Genomic DNA, 22,405 nt, shown 5'->3' on the forward strand with positions numbered 1-22,405 from the left:
GTCTTCCCTGTATCCCAGGGTCTCTCAATTTAGCACTTTTGACATTTGGGGCTGGATAATTCTGGTCCTTGGGCAATCTCTTGGTGTGGCAGAAAGACTTAGGTCTTTTTTTTTTTTTTTTTTTTAAGAAAGTCAGTTGTCAATAATAATTCTGAAAGAGCTAGAAGAGATTTGTCACCCCTAACCCTGGTCCATGCTGGCGAAGAGAAAACAGTGAAGTAGCAGGTAACTGGATTTCCCAAGAGCCCTGTCATGCGGACCAAGGAAAGTTCCTGATGACTGCTGTTCACCTCTCCCTTTCACCTGCACTCACTGGTGTTTTATCTTGGATTTATTTTCATTTCTAACCTTTTCTGTTAACAGGCTCTAAATGTGAGAGCTCTGAATGTGAGGGCAAACAGCAAATGGTCAGGTTGACACCAGAGAATATCAGAGAATTAACAGGTTTCAAATTGCTATTCATGGACCTAAGGCTAAAAGTAACACAATTAAATAGGCAAGTATATATGGTCATTAGAATTCAAGCAGGCAAACAATCAGATAATTATATGCTGATTATTATCCTGATCTCTTTAGACACAAGGCCTATACTATTGTGTCTTTGGGACTAAATAATTAGATACATAAATTACTTTTTTCTCTGAAACATCATGTTGAATTTAGCAATATTATAGCCAACCCCCATAGTTTGCCAAAGTTTAATGTAGTAGAGAATATTTTAAAAACATGAGCAAAAGGATAAATTCAAAGGGGCATTTGAACCCCCAATCATTTTAAAAACGATTTGAGTTTAAATATATTCAAGAGAAAAATCTATGTGTGAGTTATTTTTTTTTAAATGATTTGTGAAGAGAGGGCCAACCGTGTGGGTGGCGGGAGACGGTGCTTCAAAATACAAGCCTTAGGCTTGAAGAGGTGGAGGTGAGAAGGTGAGAACTAAGGCCGGTCATGTATCAAGGTACTGCGACTGTCCTGGATAGCCCCCCTGTCAGACCTAGGACAGGCGCTCGCTCTGGGGAGACTCACGGAGAACCCCCCTGAGAGTTTCCATGGGCTAAACTCTTTCTCAGACAGCAGGTGTTCCAGGCAGGCCAGCTTTCTTGGTTCTGTGCCATGAACAAGTTCTTTAAGTACAGTTGGCCTCAATTTCTCTATATGTAAAATGGGGATAATAACGGTATCTGTCTCAAAAGTATAGTTCTGAAGACTAAATGAGGGGAATGTTTTTAAGATAAGCTTACTTGTTTAGTAACAGTATAATATGTATTTTATTTTATTTTTTTAGAAAGTCAGTTGTCAACAACCATGAAAAGACTTTGGGAGGCAATCTGCAAGCTCTAATTTTTTCTTCTCATGCCTTGAAACAAGTTTAAAAACTGCTTGAAATTAAACTCCAAAAATAGTAGATATTTTATTTTCAACAAATTATGTTTACAGAATTTCTTTTGATATGTCTATGACTAAGAAAAATAATTCTTTCAAGTATTTTGCAACTCAGATACTTTGTGAGAGCAGTTTGCTTATTGTAGATAGCCCCTTTCCATAGCCCTTTTGTTTATTGAAACCAGGATATTCTTTGTTCCTTTGAACCTGTTTCAGTGTCCCTGCCATTCTGGGTGTCCCCATTCTGTAGTGTTTACTCTTGAGAGGTTGGAATTTCCCTGTGAGCATAAAGCCTACTGATAATTGATGAAACAAAAAGGTGTGGTACTCCCATTGGACCAGGCTGGCATCAGTCAGCAGGCACTTTTGTACTGAGTAATTCTAATTTCAGCTTGCCCAAGCTACTGTAGTTGCTTTTCTTTTAATAGTATCATCCTTTTTTTTTTTTCTTCTCTTCCTGTACCCAGCCTAAAATTTCAGAAGCAAGAATGGTGGTGGGAGGTGAGAGGTGGCTAAACCTGATTGTCCTGACTTGAAATAAAATGGTGGGAGTAATGGACTTGTAAACTTTGATCCCAGCTGTTGCCTTTTCCTTTACCAGCCTCTCAGTTGGAATTTAGTGGGGACCCCTCTGAACAGCCTTTTGAGACCTCAACTTCAGGGTACTATTAGATGTACTAAACAAGTATCTTCCATTCCCATCAGTGATGCTTTCAATTCTTGCCCTTCCCTGAGAGCCTCAGGCCTTGGATTGGCCACTTGGTTCCCCACAATGTCTCTACCTTGGCATTTTTCATTGGGCTGTTCTGAAGAGCAGGACCCTCAGGTGTTAAGAGTGATGCTAGGGAGGCCCTCACTGGGGAGGAGAGAGTCTCTTAAGTGTGAAATATGGTAGTAGTGCTTCTGCAAATGGAAATCAGCAGTCCTTTGTGGAAGGGAGCTTTTGAACTATGAAGAAGCCTCATTTCTCTTCCCTGGACTCTTTTCATACGGGAAATTATAGTTAGCTGCATTGTTCTCTCTGAATATATCTCTTGGTTTTCATTCTTGAAGGACTGCCACCAACTCCAGTTCAGCTGCTCTATCCAGTGTCCCGATTCAGCAATGTCAAATCCCTCCAGCACCTTTGCAGATTCCGAATCCGACAGCTCGTCCGGATAGATCACATCCCAGATCTCCCACTGCCTAAGTATGACGGGGTCTTTAGGGTCAGGGCAGGGAGGAAGGTTAGTTAAAAGTGTTTGGGAGGCTGGCAAGCCGATCGCACAGGCAGAACCTGGCAATATTCACAGGCATCCTCCTTTCACTTCTCCTGTGTCTTAGCACCTAGCTCTAGAACTGTCACAGTGCAACCAGAAGGGAGGAAGGTGTGTGTGTATTTCCCCTCAGTAGTCTATATGAAGGGTGGAGGGAAGGAAACAGAACTATAATAAATGAGAAAGTGGGAATTTTGTTAGGGTAGCAGAGTCTTTGGTGTAGCCTCAACAGTATAGGAATTGAAAAGAAGGAAGGGTTGTACAAAGGTGGTCTTTCTTTTATAACCTGTGTAAATGACACTTTGTGTGTATCCCTCTTGTGTTTTTCACAGACCTCTGATCTCATATATCCGAAAGTTCTACTACTATGATCCTCAGGAAGAGGTATACCTGTCTCTAAAAGAAGCTCAGCTCATTTCCAAACAGAAGCAAGAGGTAGAACCTTCCACGTAGCGAGGGGCCCCCTGCTGGTCAGCACCAAGGGTATGAGCTCTTTGTCTCACTGTCAAGCTGTCTCTCTTCCTGGGCAGTTGTCATGATGCATGGGCCTTGTCCCGCCTCCACACCCTCCCACCATCATTCATGTGTACCCCTATATAGGCATCTACCCACAGAGTTACCACATCTGATAATGGAGCTCCCAAGGGGCGCATACCCCCGTTGGGAGAAGAGCAAATAAGAGAAGCTCAAAGAATATTGCCCAAGTAATGTACAGGCTAACCACTGAATATGAAGAAGGAGGACACACGTGTAGATAAGTGTGCAGCTTTCATACCTCAGTTGATCTCCCTGATATTGTACAAATGACATATAAAGCAGGAAGCCAAAGGGGAAGGAAACTTCATCAAAGGTAATGCAAACATGCTTTGAATTGCAATAGATATGCACTTCAGTGAGAGCTCCACTGTGTCTCACAGCTTGGCATAGGGGGAGGAGGAAAAACAGCTTGCCAGTTCAGGCCACTGGAAAGTCAATGGTTCAATGGAATAGGTGAATTAACTAAGGAATTCATTTATCTAAGAGATTAGTCTCCCCTTGTTATACTAATTGAGCTCTACTCATTTAGTTTCCCATAAAATATCTTGGAATACTGTTTTCTGGAGATTAATTCTAATGTCTTTTAAATCACATTAATGTGAACATTGAAAGGTAGAGGTGAGTAGGGAACAAAATTGACAGAGAATAGTGATTTTTGTAGTGTGGTTTTACATACAACCCTAGAGTGAAAGGGGACTTTGATCTCCCCATCCTCTCTGCTCTCTCCATAACAAGAGAGTGACCATCGGAGTTTATGCTCCATGGGTTTTCTTGAGCCATGGCTAAGGTGAACCCAGCTATGTGTCTCCTCTTGGCTCTAGAAGGCCCTGATCCTGTATTATTGAGGGGAAAGCACGTGAGCCGGGCTAATAAGGGTTAACAAAGAGAGAAGGACTAACAATGAGAAAAGGAATGAAGAGATCAGCAAATGGTAACTCTGGGAGCCTGCAGTTTTAACTTAAGAGATCTTGGATTGAGTGTACAGCCTCTCATATCTTCAATTATGTAGAAATTGTATGCCCTCAGAAGTGTCTTCTAAAACATGTAAATGCCCTAATGTTTAGGGGCAAATCTCCGTTTGGTGGCTTTATGGTCCAGTTTAGGGTGGGAAGGTGGGAGGGAACTTGGGAGGCCCACCTACCGGACCACACCCTGGAGGAGTAATTAGGACCCTTAGGTTAGAGCACTGTGGATGCTGTGCCTTCAGAGGAACACTTGTGAACAGGAGCACATTCAGAGAGAGATTCGGGGTGGTGGATGATTCCAAACTTCATCATTTGAAGCATAAATGATTAACACAAACAGAGAAGTTTCAGGGTGAGAGGGACTTGATAGCCGAAAGAACTGTTTGATGGATTTTCTTAAGGATGAGTATTAACCTCATTTTGTGTAGTTCCAGGAGGTGGGACAAGGACCACAATGGACATAAGTTATAAGGAGTTAGATTTCAGTCCAACTTTAGAAGAACCTTTTTAACAGGGAGGTCCAGAGATGGAATGGTTTTCCATAGGAATTAGTCCTCCATTTTTTAACCCATTTAGCGTGTGTGTGTGTGTGTGTGTGTGTGTGTGTGTGTGTGTATTTCCCCAGTATAAATCGGGAATAGAGTGCTGAGCAAAATAGTCAAAGGTCCTGTTCTCACTGAGCTGCAGTTCTCACAGGGGGAGACAGAGAGCAAATATGTAAATAAATCAATAGGTTAATTTTAGTTTATATGTTATGAGGAAAATAAAACTAGGTGCAGTTTAGTGATTAGTGGCGGGGTACTACTCAATTTGGATGATCAGGGAAGTCTCCTGTGAGGAGGTGACATTTCGGCTGAGATCTGAATATTTAGTCAGCCTAGAGAGGATCTAGGAGCAGAGTGTTCTGGGTAAGGGGTCTTATAAAAGCCCTGAGATGGGAAGGAACGTAATAAGATCAGGTGTAAGCCAGGAGTAGCTATTTGTCATGAGAGTGCAGGGCAGTGATGTGTCGGTAAAGGACTGAACTGAACTCCCAGGGCCTGTTTTTTTTTCCTGTGACACTGGGATTGTTTGTGGCAAAGAATAAGCATCATGCTTTACTTGCTCCTGATTCAGACCCTGGCCCCTTAAAAAAAAGGAAGTAATACTTCTCATGGGAAAGAACTTTAAATTGTAAAATTTGATCTTCACAACTTGTTGGTTGAGCTGATTTTAATTTGGGAGTTCTGAATGGACCATTTGGTCTGTTACTTTGGGAATTTTATGCCAGGGTGCTTGGAGTGTAACAGCTTGAACAGTGCCCTTCTTAAATCAGAAAGTAGAGGGTGCACTGGCCTTTGTGATTGTATGTCAACCTCCTTCAATAGCCAGAAGCTGCAGAGATCTACAGGCTCTCAAGGGGTTACTTTAGGGGCTCAGCTTTTTTTTTTTTTTTTTTTTTTTTTTTTTTTTTTTTTAGCTCAGCTCCATTTTTAATCCCTAGAGCAGGTAGGCCTTAAGGCAGAAGTGGGGGGAAGTAGACAATTAAGGGGGAAGGGAAATGGAAAGAGGGAAGTTAGGCAAAATAGTAGGGTATATTTGTTATTTTAGAACCCTTTTTAGCATCCAGGATCTAGGCTGCTCAGGCTTCTCCAACAAAGGCTGTTGCTACATCCCCAGTCAGGTGTCGTGTTTGTAGGAGTCCTTGGCTAGCCAGACACCTTTCTCCTTCTGAACTTTACTTTGTTACTTCCAGAGGCTAAGCTATTTTTTTACTCCATTTTGGTTCCACTCTATCGAATCACTCTAATTTTTTTCCCTCTTTTTTTTTTTTTTAAAGCTGGATTTGGTTGCCAAGCTCCAGTTTTTGAAGAATGAAATGAAGCTACCATGAAACAAGGAGAGAGTAGGAAGGGTTGGGATCCTCTGCGCGAAGAGTTTGGTTCCGCTCGCCACCCTGGGGCTTGGAAGAAGCACACAACCATACTCTCCTCTTGGGGGCTCCACCTCTCACATCGAGCCCCTGTGGCATCTTGGAACTGGATGAGCTCCTTGGAAAACTGGAAGAAGTCTCAACACTGTTCCTTTTTCACAAGTTTTGTTTTGGATATTTACATTTCTTGGTATGGAAAACTCACCTTAAAGACAGCGGGGGTTTGTGCCCATTGGATTGGAAGTGTTGTGAAGGGTGAGCAGGTCCAAAGGAGGGGGCGGGCGGTGTTGCCTGTGTCGGTCATGTAGCTGGTGCCAAAGGCAGAATGCGAGTCTTCACCATTGACCTTGAAGAAGGGAAGAGGAGACGTGCAAATCAAGTTGGGAGTTTTGGAGGGATGAGAATCTGCTTCTCTTTAAGCATGGGTAACTTCAGTAGGAGCAGGAAAGAAAGGAGGTGGGTGGGCTCAGACAAAAGGTTACTGGACAGAAACTGACAGATGGCCTCTGTTGGGGGAAGTGGTGACTCCTTATCCTTTCCTTTTCAGGTTTAGAAACCTGATTTAGAGTCACCTCTCATAGAAGCTGGATTCATTTTGTTTTACTTGATTCCTAAGCTCTGTGACCTCAAGTTAGCCCCATTCTTCCCCCACCCTCAATCCATTCCCTAAGATAACTGTACATTTCACTCTGGTCATGGTAACATCGCTCATATTGCTTCCGCCAGCTGTCAAGGCAATATTATTTCTCATCACCTGAGCAGTTCAGCGCTTCAGTCACGGGCTGCTAAAGGTAGTGGAGCATGCCTCCAGATTCTTAATGGCAAACCGTACCCGTGACTTAGAAGTCAGTGTTACTTCCCTCCATATGTCTGTCGGCTAGTGAGAAGAAATGTGGAGGCAGGTGGGAAACGGAGCTATCATAGTTGTACTCTTCTAGAGAGAGCTCTCTAGTGTCTCAGCCTTAATGTGATGTCCTTAGATCAGGAGGGGGAGAGCATTACATTTCATATTTTTAGGCTTATCACGTAGTCCCAATTCTGAGACAGGAGGTAGCAAGGGCTTTATTTTCCTGTGTTCTTTCTGGCAACCCAAACTTTTTCCTGAGTCAAATCCCGCTTGCCCTCCTTTCCTTGGGATTCTGTCACATGCTGATTTCAGAGTTGCCTGTCTTCCAGGTGAAAGTGAGGAGGGAGAAAAACTCCAGGGCTTTTCAATGGACTTTCATTTTTTCTGAAGCAGGCCATTGTCAAATCTTATAACATTATGAATTTGCTTTTCTGTAGAGTTACTCTGGGGAAAGGTTTGCTATTAAGATGTGAAAATTGAGCTGGTTGGTCTTTATTACTCTTTCGCAGTAAGTGTTCCATTAGACTGCCGCTTTTGGTTCCCTTGTGCTTGATATCTGCCTCATCTCATGAGATAAATAATACTGTCAGGTTCGTGGTTTCCTGATGGTTTGGGGTGAGGCCCCTGTGCTTGTTAATCTATAGGACTGCCTCATCTGGAAGCACTGGCCTTCTGCCTTACGACCTGCATGGAATGAATAGGGAGGAAACTTGCATTGTTATTTGGCTCCAAAGAGGTGGCCCACAAATCGAGTTTGTAGCATTAATACAGCCCACCTCCGATGTCGGGAGGTGCTGCTTTTCTCCTTGGCTTCCATGGCAGTATTACCAACCAGTTAAAATTGTGATCCCAGAAATTGGCTTAACCTGTGAGTCTTGCCTCTTGAGGGTACATATTAACTTGCCATCTTGCAGAAAGTGCCACACACCACATCCCACCCTGCCCCCACTATAGAGCCTGAAGTCTGGAATCCATTGGGATCTTGCGTGGCTGATGTACAGCTATTTAGGATTTTTCTAAAAACCATTTCACTACCCATAATTTTGAAAATTATTTTTTAAGCATGTGTATCTAGCCTTAGGGAGATTTTAGGTGACCGCCACTCATGAAGCAATTGGAGAATGACTCAGTGTGGCAGAGAATCAAAGCCGCCTTTAAAGAAATTCAGAGTGGGTAAGATCAGGGCAGACCAGATAGTGTAGGAATGCTCTGAGGCAGTGAGGCTTTGGGTCGTAGGTGAGGGCAGGACGGTGACTAAGAAATGTATGAACCAAAAGCACGAAAGCAGGAATCTGGCGTGTACTGAACAGTGCATAGCCCCAAGTCAGAGCAGAAGCACCTGAGAATCCATTTTCAGGGTGGCGATCTAGACCGAAACTTTCTAGTTATTAGACCTAGGTCTGGATGTTGAGAGCTTATGATGGTAGAGTCGAGTCCAAAGCCAGAAGTCAGCTGAGTTCCTGCCTTTGGCCAAGGACCTCACTGTTTTCAGTGCAGCCTGGATGAGAGAGGCAGAGCTCCTGGACCCCCTGTGGCACCAGGGGTTTCTGTTGGAGATTTCCCGCTCTCAGTACAAATCCAAACCAGCTTAGGAGGCTCAGCCTCACCCCGTCCTTTCTGTTTCTGGGAGGGGTGGTGGTTACCTTTGTTCGTGATCTGTCTGTGCTTTAGTCACAGCGCAGGGTGCAGCCTAGTCCTCCCTGAGTAGAAGGGGCTGTAGGACAGAGCTGTGCAAGAGGAGATGGGCTCTGTCAGGAGATGTGGAGAAAGAGATGGGCAGTTAGCTGAGGTGCCAGCCTGGTCAGAAAGTAAACAGGGAAAAGGAGCAGCCGGCCCATCATTAGCACTTCCCCTTCATCTCTCCTGGCTGGGCCCACCCCATCCTTTGCCATTTCTGTTCAGTGCTAATTGAAATGCAGTCTACTGAGGGTACTTACTCCTTTGCGGTTGTATTTTAAAGTCACAAACTGGAAAAGGCTCTCACTTCTAGAGACGCCCTCTCATTGATTTCTGAGTTGTGGGTGGGTGATGCCAGTACCCTCAGGCCCTGCCTGTGTAACCCTCACTTATTTGTGATTGATCTGCTGTAATCTTCCTCAGGATGGTGCAAACCACTGTGAGCTAGTGACAACTACTGCTACAACTTGCTATTACTTGAAACTCGTGCTGTGGTCAGAGCACAGGAGTAAGGAGGGTGAGGGCTTTGGTGTGGGGACTAGGTAAGTGGGTGACAGCTGGGAGGTCGGGACCATTGGTAATGACTTTGGCTTGGTTGTCTGCCTGTGCCTAGATATATATAGTGAATGTATATTCATGGGAATGTGAGCTGAGGACTGCAGCCACCAGCCTTCCAAGAGGAAAGGCACAATGGGAAGCTTGCCACCCTGGCTTCTACTCCTCCGCCTCCTTTCCTTCCTTTCACTGGGCTGATGATGTAGTCCCCTCATTAAGGCTGGGAATGATGTGGAGACAGCCACACATCCAGGAAGAACGAGGGAGCAAAGAGGGTCATTAGTGGTTCCACATCCAGGTGCGAGAAACTAGGGAACCAGCCGATTCACGCCTTACCCCGTGGCCCCCAGAGGAGCAGGGCCTGCTTGAAGTCCTCTGGGCCCAGCGGGGTGTGGGGATGGGAGGAACGTTTCCCTTAGGTTCCTTTCATCCCTGTCCTGTCTCTCCCTTGGTTTTGAGCCCTGAAGTTGGAGGACTGGGCACTGGGATAGAGCGCCATGGCTACTGGAGGGAGGGCCGTCTGAAAGTTGCGTGTGTGTGTGTGTGTGTGTGCGTGTGTGTCCTCATTTGCAGAAGTCTTGCCACCAGCTGGAGTGTTGAGAGCCTCTCCACTGGGGGGAGACCAGCCATTTGTTTTCCACTTTTAAGAGAATAACATACCCCCTGTCCCCAAGGGAGGAGCTTTTGAGTTAGACATTTTCCCTATGGGAATCCTCTTGGTTTGGTCTGTGGGAAAGGGGGAATGGATAAATGATTTTTATCTCTAATTGTCAACACAGCTGTTCTTACACTGAATTTGTGCTATTGCATACATGTAGCCATCTTTCTTTTCACTGCAGCAGTGTTTATCAGTAGTTCAAAATGATTTATTTGCTCCTGGGGAGTAAACCTTTTTTATTAAAAAAGAAAAAATAAAAAAAAAATTGAAAAAAGAAAAATGTGACCCCCTTACCCCACAGGATAGCGATAGGATTATTGAGCCACAAAGCTCAAGAAGGCAAGGTCAAGTTTGCCAGTCCCCGTGATCTATCCTGTTTTGACATTGGAGCCTTCTTGCTCAGCACAAAACAACAGGAGGCCTTCAGAAGGTGGAGAACAAAGACTTGGGAGGAGTTAGATGGGGTTGGACCACAGAGACAGAGGCACTGGGGACTCAGGTGCTGTAGTAAGAAAAATAGAGTAATGAATTATATTTAAAATATTGATGCTAATCTGCCAGGGAAAGACCTTTCTTTACATGCAGATTCAATGTTGTCTTTGTCCTTGTCATCCCTCTCGGCCTTCTTGATAGGTGCTGTCCAGTTTTCTTCCTGTTTCCCTCCCTGTCCTCTCTATCCCCTCCCCTCTCCCATCCCTTCCCAGTCCCACCTACCTCCTGGGAAGCCAGTCCTGCATGCTGAGTCTGTGACATGCCTTCACACCCATTTCATCTTGTTTAGAGGGTACCTGGAACTGTTACCCCCCACACCCCCTCCTCCACCATGCTAAGAGGCATCAAGGGGCAGGCAAAGTGCAGCCAGTCATGGCGGGAAGACGTGGATGTTAGGTCGCAGCTGGTCTGCGGTCGTAGTTTTTCCTGGAGATAGAGTGCCAGGAAAGCTTAGGACACTCTTGGTCGGAACCCAGGATATCACAAACTGCACAGCCCCGCTCAGAGCTGCGTCCTAAGCCCGCTACCCAGCTCAGGAGGAGCGGGAAGGCTGGTCTGACTCTTCCATCCCTGGTGCTCCCTGGAACAGGGACCTTCCGCTCACTGTTAGGCTCAGAATCTTTTCCAAGGGATGAGCATGATCCAGGCACCACTCTGTGGGCAGGCCAGGCATCGGAGTGCCCAAACTGGTGCTGCCCGTGGCACAGCCACTGCTGTACATTTTTTGGTTGTTTTTAAGAAACTCAAGAGGGGTGTCATTCCGGGCTCTGGTGGTTGCCGATTCTTCGCCAGAGGGGAGCCGCACCCTCCGCAACCACTCTTGTCCACTTCAGCCACCTTGCCCTCTTCCAAGCCAAAGCGTGGCCTGGTTTTTCCCATTTAGTTTTCCTCCTTTCCTCGCCCTTTTTGTGCTTAATTTATTAAAATAGTTGCTGTATAATTTATTTTCATAAACTATAAAAATTACTAAATGGTTAAAATAGACTTGCAGGCCAATCTTAAATGGGGTGGGAGGGTCTGAGGGTGGGGAGGGGAAAGATGTTTTGATATAAACAAAACAAATGCACTTTGGGTGTGTTTTGGTATTTTTCTGGGGCCCGAGGGGTGGGCGTTGGGATGTCCCTGTAGATTAGTTCCAGAATGGGGTGTCTGTATATATTGTATTAATAGGCATGTTCGACTCTTGTAAAGGGACATTAGTAGCTGCTGCAGGTCCTGTTTGGAACCCCATGTACAATTCCCAGTTTTTTGTAAGTGTCAGTGCGGGAGACATTTGACTCTTGTGTTTGTATCTCCTTTTTATGATTGCTGTACTGACCCATGTCTTTTGGGGGAGGGGTGAAAAGAGATTTGAAATAAAAATGTTTAGAAATTATTTCATGTTATTGGGGTATGTTTTTCAATCCCTCTTCCATTTCATATGACTCCTCACTCCTCACACCATACTCCCCAGGGTCAGATGACCCACTCCTGGGGATTGGGGAACCCTGTGACCCCAGCCAAGCAGAGACCACCCAGAACTGGTCTTGTCAGAATTAGAGGTATGGAAAAATTCTGAGTCTGACGGTTGTCATTCAAAGCTGCCTTTTCCTTCCTTAGGAAGTGCAGGAGAATTCCAGAGGGCTTTCTGGGGCCAGGTGCCTATGGCCTTGGGGAGCAGTGGTGTGGGGCTTTGCTTAGGGAGAGCTCATACTTTATCTTAGTACATACATAGTCATTCCTAGACTCGCAGTCAAGGTTTTTTCATAAGTTTAACCTGCATACCTTTGCCTTTCTAGTCGCACTGTCTCTTGAGCTGTGCTCTTTGGAGACAAAAAGGCCAGGTGTGTGTCTCTGACAACTGCATGTGCTTGGAGCCACTCAGGGCTCCCCTCTTCACCTTCCCACCCAACCGCTTACCAAGTTCCCCACTGAGACCAGACCAGTGTACCACCTTGGCACATTTGGGGGAGTTTTCTGCAATTTCTCTGCATCCTCAGAGTGGGAAGCATGCAAAGTGAGATGAAACTCAAGTTCTCAAGAGTTCGGTGTCCTGAGGGCTGACGAGCAGTGCCTCCAGGAGGGTGTCTGGGAATCCCTACTCCCTAGTTGGCTCAGCTTTAGGATGAAAGAGTACATCAATATGACAGCATTAACTCCTGATTAAAGTTTTCTTCCTTTTTTGAAGAAAAGGTGCTCCAAGCTATGAATCGTGACTGTTACAAGGGAAAAGGCTTAATTCAGAATCAGCAATTAAAATGCCTTAGTGGCTGCTATTTGGACACAGTTTGTCAGTCATAGGAATCCTCGCTAACACCATCAGTCAAGAGTGTTATTGTGCATCTCTTGAAAAGGAGGCATAGGTTTATCGCATCAAATCAGCATCATTCACGTTAGTGAGGATTGGTTAGGTTCGCTAGGAAAGATAGGCACGAGTCCATTCTGACTCAACACAGAAAGAAAGGCATTCTTTTAGAAACAGCCCGAAATAAAGTACCACCTCCCACTCTCTTCACCCCAAAAACCTGAAACCACCTGCTTCATCTCCTGTGTTCCCTGTATACTTTTCACCGCCACTTTAATTCTATCACAAAGGTGGTTTTATCTCACCTCTCAGTGACATCTCATCATGCATACCTAACTTACTTGAATTCAATTATAAGCACGTGGTAATAGTGCAGGGGATTCCCTCCTCCATTTCTTTGTGTGTCTCCTAATTGAGGAGGAAATGGGAAAAGTGAATTTTCTGTCTTGGTTCCCTCTGTCCTCTCCCAGTGTGATCATCTTGTGTATAAAGATTCTTGAGCCATGTGGATTCTGAAGACTGACCATTCTCATCCAGTGCTCAGCCAAAGGTGCAGGAGTTGATTCCAGCTGTGAAGAGGCACTAGCTGGGTTATCCTTGATTGCTAATGGAGCCACCTCCCAAGAAGTTTTCGAGGGGAATTTTGACGGCAGTGTTATCCTATGCACTGATCCTGTTTAAGCTGTGACTTCATCATGCATTTTTCTTCAAAAGTCCTTCTGAAATAAAGATATATTCGGGTCACTTTTTTTTTTTTTTAGTTTAAAATCTTTGATGACTTTCAACATAGAGAAGAAAATCTTAACTCCTCAACTCGACGTTCAAGGCTATTTTTCCTCCCCTGCCACACAAGCTACACTTCGGTCATGATGCATGACTTGAAGTCCTTATATCATGGCACACCTTCTGCCAATCCACCTTCCCTCATGCCACCACCTCCCCCCCTTACCTGGAGGACACTCACCTATCACCATCTTTACCTTCAAAGCTCCTCATCCTTCAAGTTTCTGCTCCAAGGTCACTTCTGGAATTTTCACCAGCCATTCCCCAGCCAAACACATACTCCTCTGTTGAGATATTCGTTCATGTATTCGCTCGCTGGCTCAATTGTGACCTCTGCTCTGTGAGGGACATAGCCCATGTCTTGTTTAGCTCTCTCCCTATACCGAGGCCTGGTGTGGTTGACTAGATGTGCCAGGGTGGTGGATGAAGAAATGTGAGATCACCCCTCTTAGTAGGAGCACTGCTTGTTTTCCTTGGTCTCAGCCAGCCTTGAACCTGGATTTTCACCTTTCACACAGGACAGCTCGATTGTATGGGAGGTAGCCACTAAAATGTCAGTCTTCAGAATTTTCTCAAGGGATTGAAGTTTTGGTGGTTGGAGTCGGAGTGTGAATTATGCGATAAAGCTGTAACGCGAGATACTCCAAAGGTGGGATGTGGACTGTGGACCACTTCCTCTTGGTGCCAGTGGCATCAGGGAGAATGATAGCTATCTCTGCCCTTTGGGTGGAAGGTGCTGCTGATGTAGGGTCAGCAGGCTTTGTCCAGTGAACAGAGGTTGCATCGAACTCCCTCCCTCAAATCCTGGGCTTCTCATCTCAAGGCCCAGCTTTCCTTCTGCCTCAGAAACTTGACTTTGTTTCTGGGCCTTTATTCTGCAGGTCCAGTGGTGATTGGACAGGTAGGAGAGAGAATAGGGGAGGCTAGTTAGGTTCACACTGGGAGAGAAAAATAAGTGTGAGAAGGTAACGATTGAGCTTGGGTTGGATTCAGAAGATTTGGAATGGAACAGGAGAATGTGGTAGCAGATGTCCTGTGTGAAGAGTTAGGAAGCTTTAAGGGACTTTCATTGCGTATTGGGTGTCATCTCCTGGCGCCCCCTTCCTTGCAGCTGCCATGCTCCCCCATGCCCTGGTGTTGATGAAGAAAAATGCAATAGAGATAGATATCCTTTTATTCTGGATGTGGGCCTATTTCTTTGAATGGAACACCATATGTAGAAGTGACTGCAGGCCCAGCCCTAGACGTGTTAAATTCTTGTCTGGCCTGGGCAGTGGGCTCTGGGTCTTGTTCATCTTCTGCTCTGCTCTGCTCCCACAACCCAGCACTGGGCCAGCACATCAAGAGATGTCCCCATGTTTGCTGAAAATAATGGGGTAGGTCAAAGATGGGCCAAGAAGGAAGGTGGCAGTAGGGGAGGGTCCTCTGGGTAGAATCACCTTGGGGTCTGAATTGGGGGCAACCAGGCGGAATGAGAACTCTCACAAGAGGTGAGAGAACACAGGATGTCATGTGGAGTCTGGAGGAAGGGCAGCAGAGCAGGGGTTTTGTGGGCTGGGATCACTTGGATGACCTTTTCAAACCTCACCCTCACCCGGAGACTAAGACATCTTCCTAGAATCTCGAGGGGTGTAGTGGGGGAGGGGGTGGTAAGGATGGTGGACAAAACTCAAATGCATCTGATGGGTTCTTTGCCTCGTCCTCACCTTACATCCACTGTTAACCTCCCAGGCAGGATCCCGCCCAGCATTTGCAGACCTGGGTTTAAGTACTGGCCCCACAACTTGCTAGGCACATAATCTTAGGCAATCCATTTATGCTTTCTCAGTCTGTCTCCTCCTGAGAGTCTCTTTACTTACCTCATGTGTGATTAAATGAGATAATGCCTGGTACCTCTTTAGCACTCAATAAATAGCCACTGGAGCTATTTATTATCATTATTAGCAGCATTTTGAGAAAAAAAGACTGAACTTTTTGCCTTCCCAAAGGTAGAAGGCAGAATGAAACAACTTCAAGCCCTTGTCACCAACGCTGCAGAGAGGGGTGGCTGGAGGGAGGAAGGAGGAGGAAGGAGAGGTTGCTGAGGGTAGGGCTGTGGGGCGGGCGGTGGAAGTGGGTGGCGCTGGGTAAATTGTTGAGCTTTTCCTGCCACCTAGTGGCCTCCTCTGGGTTAGGCCACCCAGCTGTCCCTTAGGTCTGGTGGCAGTGGGGCGAGACTGAGTTTAAATATTCCTGAACACGATATCTCCAGCTCTCTTCTGCTGTCTCCATTTAATACCCTGTCCCTTTGGGGACCCTTGCCCAGGACACATCCTCCACATAGCCCTTGTGCGACGAGACCCCTTTCTTTGGTGGAAGGAGAAGGGGAAGCCTTTGTTCTCTAGGTTCCCAGGCAGAGCGAGGAGCTGAGGCAGACACCCCAGGGGCTGGCCGAGGCCACGGCTCAGGCCGCTCCCACCCACACCGGCTTGATAACTGCTGACGGTATTCTTGCCCCAGGGGGAGGAGGGCCTCCTTGCACTGGGGGCCCAGGCCAGGTGCCTTCAGTGTCCGTCTTCTATAAATATGTGCTACTTTGTGCAGGCCCTGGGTTAGCATTCTCCTGAGCTTTCACCACCCACCTTCCCCAAAAGATTTTGTCCTTTATCTCCAGGATGAGAAGAAGGAGAGACAGTAACTTGAGGCTGGAGGCCTGCTGCTTCATGAAGGGCCCAGTTGGGGCCTCTGAGTCAACTCGGTGTCTGTGTCTCGCATCATCTCTGCTACTGCCCATGGGGAGGTGCCCTCCCCTCTGAGGAGGCTTCCTGGAATGATGTCCTAGTTGCATCATGTCTGACTCCAGCTGTGACTATTCGAGGAGGGGTCTCCCCCTGGGAGCCGGGTTTCAGGAGGAGGCCAGGAGCCACATGAAGAAGCCACATATTGGGCTGAGAATTCAGGGTCAGCCATCCACAGGCCCCTAGCGTCTGCCCTGATGCCCACTCCCCTCTCCACCCAGGACGCCCACTGTCCTCTCGGCCTTGCAGCCTCAGCTGCACCAGGCCGGGATTGCATCATCCTTGGCTTTGTTCACAGAGCAGCAGGTGGAGGAGTGGGGCCTGCTGTCCGCCACCCCCCTTCCCTCTCATCTCTTTCCACTCCCTCCTGGGTAATCCTCCTCCTTCCTCCCTTCTCAGGCCCATGGCACCCCAGGAACTGTCTGCTTTGCCCTGAGGCTCTTGGCTCCCTTTCCACCTTCTCCCACTCCCCAGGGAGCCCCAGAGACTGTGGAAGCTAAGGGAAGGGGGCTGGGGTGCAGGGATCATGCAAGGCTGGAAACTGCCCTTTATTATTTCTGTTTCCCACCTAGTTGAAGGCAGGTGCCACTCCCAAAAGGAACACCTGGTTATAGCCAGGATGTGGCCTCCCAGAATTTGGGGACAAGGTCAGAAATTGTCACCTGCTAAACTAAAGCTAATAATAATCAAGATGAATTAATTCAGCCCTTCATAGAAACTACTTTTATTGAGTATTTTTTGCTTGGTCAGAGGACTAAGCTTTTTATACTTACATCTCATTTAATCTTTCATTAACCCGGTGAGGTGGTACTATTGTCATTCTTGTTTATGGATGAGGAAGCTAGAGGGGCATATACCACACAGCTACTAAATGGCAGACCTGGGATTTGAATCTTGGCCTGTCTCCTCCTAGCGTAACTCAAAGCCTCTCAAAGACAAGGTTAGAAAATACCATACTTGGATATTTTTTTACCTGCTAAAAGGAGGTTTTTGCCCAAAGATACACCAAGAGAAAAGACTGTCTGTCTTCTTTTAATCTTATGAAGGAGATAAAATAAGATACACATCAAATGACTGAGGCCGAGTCCTGCCTCCACCCCTGACTGCTGCCCATCTGAGATAATGCTGTTGCTGAAGTTTCTGGCCTAAGAGAGCTGTAGAAATAGAAAACAAAGAGCAGGAGCTTTTGGGGGATCCGGCCTGCGAGGAAGACTAGGGGGTTGCACATTGGATCACATAGGGTGGGGCAGAGACAGTGGGCAGTACCATCCCTTCCTTTCACAGGGACTCTGCTTACGAGCTTCCTGCAATGTTCAGGGTGTGTCTATAAAATAGCTCTGGGGTTTAGCAGTCTAACCACTATGACTTTGGCTGGTAGGAGTCTAGTCCTCAGGGCCTGCTCAGCATCTTTGGGGACAGACAGTTCTCAACATTGCAAAGCCCAAGCCCAGACTTTAGGCCTGGCTAAGCAGCAGCTGTTTCAGGAGCCCCACATGGGCAGCTGCTGCTACCTCGGCCACCTTCTCCTTCTTGTTTTCACTTCCCAGTAGCTGCTTCAGCTCTGAAAGAAAACCAGAGGGACACCAGCTGGGAAGAATGAAGCCTGCCTTCCACAACCCAGGGCCCAGCTCCAGCACCGTCTGGAAAAGGCCGGGTCAGGGTTTAAGGGACATGCTTGCTGGCTGGCACTCTTCTCTGTCTCTTGTCTCTTTCATCCAGGACAGACTCCTTCTGAAGGGACAAAGGGCCCCATTGACCCCATGGCTTTATGACCCCAGCCAAGTCTGTCTTTCCCTTCCCAGGCAGCCAGCAGGGCACTCATTTGGGTTGCAGACGGGGGCCATAAGGCCACTGAGAGGGCATGGCAGGGAAGTCAAGAGAAGCTACAGCCATCTGGGAGGGGAAGACTGGGAGTGCATGGGCAGTGCCCACCAGATCCCTGAGAGGAGGGGCTGCCAGGGGCACGGGGCTGCCAGTTCACTGGCTGCAGTCCTAGGAGCAAAGCAGCAAATACCCTTCATGGCCAAAGCATGGCAGAGCTGAGAGAGTCCAACCTCAGGCCTAAACTGGGCTGCCCAGAAGCTCAAGGCCTCCCTGGCCTGCATTCCTGCCTCCCCGCCACCACCAGCATGCCCCCCACACCCAGCCTATAAAAGCCCCCTTTGTCTGGCCCACTGAGGATCTTAACTCTCCCATCTCAGCTTCCTGCTCCCTGCCCCCTCACCCTCTGGTGCCTAATAAAGAGGCCAGAGTGCAGTGAGAAATAGTAAAATCCCCTTCATGCTGGCCTGGACACTGGCCCAGGGAGTTCGGGCAACCAGCCTCTGCATACTGATGCCACCACCCCACTGCCTGCCCCGGGGCAGGTCAATTCCCACCCCTGTCCACTCAGGACTCCACCCTCCTGCCCTGGGCAGCATGCTTGCCTCTCACATGTCTGCTCATGTGATGCCCCCCTCAGTTTGTCCCTGCCCTGTCAGGGGCTATACAGAGGGGCAGTGGGCAGTCAGGAGCCAGCCTTGATAGGGGCAGAGGTGAGAAGAGGAGGCAGTCATTTTGCCACCTCCTTGGTCTTCACCAGAGTGGGTGGCCCCATGACCCACAAGTGAGGTTCCTCGCTGGTATTCGGGCCTTCAGATGACCCTCCTCTGGCGGTTCAGCCATCCTCCTGCTTGGCACATGCCTGCGGCATTCACAAGGTGGGCGGCAGGAATCTCTATCCTGCTCTCCACACACAGCCCACGGCCTCAGAACACATTTGAATAGAGGCTGGACCCTGGCCACAGGGAGTGGCCCCTCCTCACCAGCCCCTCCTCACCAGCTCCTCACAGGGTCACAGGATCCAGACCCCTGCTCACCGCTGGGGGCGATGCCGTGTTTCCCTGTGTGCCAGCGCTATGGGTCTCTTTGGCCTGCTCTCAGGCAACCTCTGAGGTGGGGCATCAGCCTGAGAGCCAGTGGTCTGGCCCATGGGGTCAGCTCTAACATCGAGCTGCTCTGAGACCTTGGGCGAACCCCTCTGGCCTGTGTAAAATGAGGGGTGGGGCACCTCTACCTCTGATAAACCTCAGGAATGAGAAGAGGGGCTTCCTTTGGAGGGAGTCTTCTCTGGACTAACAGTGCCCCCAAGACAGGCAGAAAAGGGGATGCTGGCAGGGGTGAGCTCCTGCATGTGTGAGGAGTGTGTGTGCATTATGCGTGCACGTGATTGAGAGTTGTGTGCGTGTGTGGGCGCGGTGCCTCCACCCGTGTGTATGGAGGACAGGGGAGGGGTGGGGGCGGGGCCTGCGGGGCGGGGCGGGGCGCGGCGGGGGTCTGGGCTGCCGACTCTCCGCGCTGCTAGCGCTCGGCTGTACCCGGGTGCTGTACAGTCTGGGCGCATGGAGGGGCCGTCATCCCCTGCGACCCCCGAGGCTGGAGCTGCGAAGACTGCATAGCTGGCAGCAGCATGGAGCAGGTTAGCTGGCGCGGGGCGTGAGGATCGGTGCGTGTCTGAGAGGGGAGGTGGGGCCGTAAGAATACGGGGGCGTCTGAGAGGGAGGGGGCCCCGCCACGGCGGGAGGGGCTGGAGCTCCGAGTGGGGGCCGAAGCTCTGGGGAAGGGATGGGGCTGGTGTGTACACACACAGAGACACACACGCACGAGTATCCCCCATTACTGATACACAGGGAGGTGTGCACAGAGGAAGCACGCTCCTCCCTCCCTATCTCACCTCTCCAAGAGTACCCGCATTTAGAAGACCTACTCCCTACTCGGTAAGGTCCCAGTCCCTGCTTGGATCCTAGGCCTAAGGGGGCTACAGGCTCTCTCTGAAAACTGAAGGATTGACAGAAGCAGAGGTGCCTCTCCCAGGCCATGAAACTATCGCCAATGCCCAGAACCCCCTGGTGTGAACCCAATATACAACCGTTCCCCTTTTCTGCTACACATCAAGGGGTTTCTCCCAGCCAGACTCCTCCTCCTCTCCCAGTTACAGCTGCCGCTGCCACCATTTCATAGCAGTGAAAAGGTATGGTGGGCTGGGAAGCCTCTCTATATGTCCCCCAAACACAGACCTATAACCCCAGCCAGGTCCCTGGGTGCTATCTCTTTCATACAGGCTCCAGCAGAAGGGGGCAGGGTGAAGACCCCCTCAGGTCAGAGCTCCTGAAACGGTCCACTGAGCTCAGCAAATCCTGAGTGAGTGGGCCCAGGCCTCTCAAGTGAACCAGGGGGCCCCTATGCTGACTTGCCCACCGCTGTGTGTGGGACAGCAGCCTGATGTGGGTTGGGGTGAGGGGCTGCTCCTGAGGCTGGCTGTCTTGCTCCCTTCCTAACCAACCTGGTGCAAGGTCTTGGGGTGGGGCCTGTATGGTGGGGTTTTCATTCCTAGGAGTGCCTTAAATGTTGGGCTGGTGCACACTTCCAGGCTCCTTGGGGCTGCTCTTCCTAAAGCGGTGGCCTGGGATCCTGGACTCTGAGACCTCTCCCTCCAGACTGAGCCAGCTCTTCTGTCTTGGTGGCAGAGGGTTTCATGGGCCTGTGATGGTGGTGAGGAAGAGTGTGAGGAGGGATGGAGAGTGAGGAGTCAGGGCTAGGTGGAGTCAGGGGATGGGCCGATCCTAAGTTCTGGAGTTGGAGAAGGGTGCTGGGGAGGATAAAGCATTCTGGGCATCTTCCCTGGGCTGGATATGATGTTTGGGGCAGGTTTGTGGGCTGGTCTAGTCTCCGGGCCTGTTTGACATCTCGATTGTTAATTTAAATGGCCAGTGGCAGCTCCCTGGAGCATCAGGCCTGGCAGGAGGAAGGGGACTTAATTTGTCATTATCTGTTGTTGTTGTCATCGTTAATGACTTTTTCCTCAACTCCACTCTGAGGACAAACAAATTGTAGGGGAGTACAGTATTAAATGCCACCGAGTTGTTCAATTTAAAATAGTCAATTTTATGTTATATGGTTTTCACTTCAATTAAAAAAAGAAAAAAAAAGGATGAGCAGGGCTAGGACCCATGACTGCTTTCTGCCTATATCACCCTAAATGCATCTCACTGGGTATGCAGCTTGGCCTGAGTTGCTCCTCAAAGCAGCTCCACGGTCGGCGCCACCAGCCTCTGTACTTCTTCTGGGGTCAGCTGCTTCCTCTTTCCCAGAGGACAGAGCTTGTCTCCTCTGTGCTCTGGCATCATGGAAGGGAGGAGAGAACATGAACGAGGGTCAGGACATTGGGCCCTGGCCCCATCAAAGGAACACTGGGAGGCCTTGGACATCTGTCCTCTCTTTGGGCACTGTGAAATCCCTGCCAGCTATGCTGAGTGGTGGCTTTCCAGGCCCTTTTTAGGTGTCTTAGGACACCTCTACTGAGGAGCACAGCAGCAGGATGTTCCCTGGAACGTGAGACTCTCCCTCCGCACCAATGGGGACTGGAATGATCAGCACAAAGCACAATCATGGGGGTGCCCAGGGTGATGTCAACGCCTTAAGGCAGCCCCCGCCCTGCCAGTCTCACGGGTATTGCCAGCTTTCCGGATGTGACAGAAGCATAATGTGTGTGGGGTGCTTCTGAAATCAGAGCTTCTTTCACGACACCAGGGGAAGCTCCTATTTTAAGTTTCCCATGTGCCGAGTCCTCTTGTAAAGCAAAGAATCCTTTTATAGTGCAAGAACCTCCCTGATGTGTCTGTTTGGTATGTGTGGATTTTGGCATGTAGGGTTTCCTTAAAGGGGAGTATGCCTGGAATCTCTCACAGGGGCTGGAATTGCCCCCCTGTGGTCAGTGCCCTGCCCGCCCCTCTTTCTCTTCATCTAACGCCCCTCACTCCTGCCCAAGGCTGGCTCAGGGCCAGACAGAGGCAAGGAGAGCAGCTGCTGGGGATTTCCAGAGCTTCCAGGGGGAGGTGGGAGCCACCCTTTCCCTCCTCCTTTTGCCCCTCCCGTCTGTTCTTCTCCCTTCTTGTCTTCCCTTCCTCTATGTTCCCCTCCTCTCCCTCCCTCGCCCCCCTCACCCGCATAAGGACAGAATAGAGACAGGGAGGAAATTGGAGCAGGCCCTTCCCATGTGCAGGGATGTGCGGGCGCCAGGTGGGCCTGGGGGCCTGTGGCAAAAGCAGGGCTGCAGGCCAGCTGCTGGAAGAATGACAGAACCCGCGCATAGAACCATGGAATTTAGCATCCTGGAGGTGGAAGGGGACCCCCTGGCCTAGCTCCTCCCAGAGGGGTCGTGCTGCATAGAAAGAGCAAGGGCTTAACATCAGATTTCAGCAAGTTACTTAATCTCTCTGAACCTGTTTCCTCCTTTATATA

The 22,405-nt window shown here is 48.8% G+C and overlaps 2 protein-coding genes across 5 annotated transcripts in view; both read left to right on the top strand.

Annotated features, from left to right (window-relative positions):
- SOCS7 (suppressor of cytokine signaling 7) overlaps positions 1-11,657 on the top strand; it is a 29,443-nt gene extending 17,786 nt beyond the window's left edge. For 3 of the 4 annotated variants that reach the window (XM_016164768.2, XM_016164770.2, XM_016164771.2), the window contains 3 exons: positions 2,437-2,572; positions 2,972-3,122; positions 5,961-11,657. In XM_016164768.2, coding sequence (XP_016020254.2) covers positions 2,437-2,572; positions 2,972-3,092 — 257 coding nt within the window. In that variant the 3' untranslated portion in view covers positions 3,093-3,122; positions 5,961-11,657. The other variant, XM_036222807.1, reaches the window with a different exon arrangement.
- Positions 11,658-19,559: 7,902 nt separating this feature from the next.
- ARHGAP23 (Rho GTPase activating protein 23) overlaps positions 19,560-22,405 on the top strand; it is a 74,657-nt gene continuing 71,811 nt past the window's right edge. Inside the window, exon 1 of the mRNA XM_036222096.1 lies at positions 19,560-19,583. Coding sequence (XP_036077989.1) covers positions 19,575-19,583 — 9 coding nt within the window. The 5' untranslated portion in view covers positions 19,560-19,574. The remainder of the gene's footprint in view (positions 19,584-22,405) is intronic.

This window comes from Rousettus aegyptiacus, unplaced genomic scaffold (assembly GCF_014176215.1).
Source record: "Rousettus aegyptiacus isolate mRouAeg1 unplaced genomic scaffold, mRouAeg1.p scaffold_m13_p_6, whole genome shotgun sequence".
Taxonomy (NCBI): domain Eukaryota; kingdom Metazoa; phylum Chordata; class Mammalia; order Chiroptera; family Pteropodidae; genus Rousettus; species Rousettus aegyptiacus.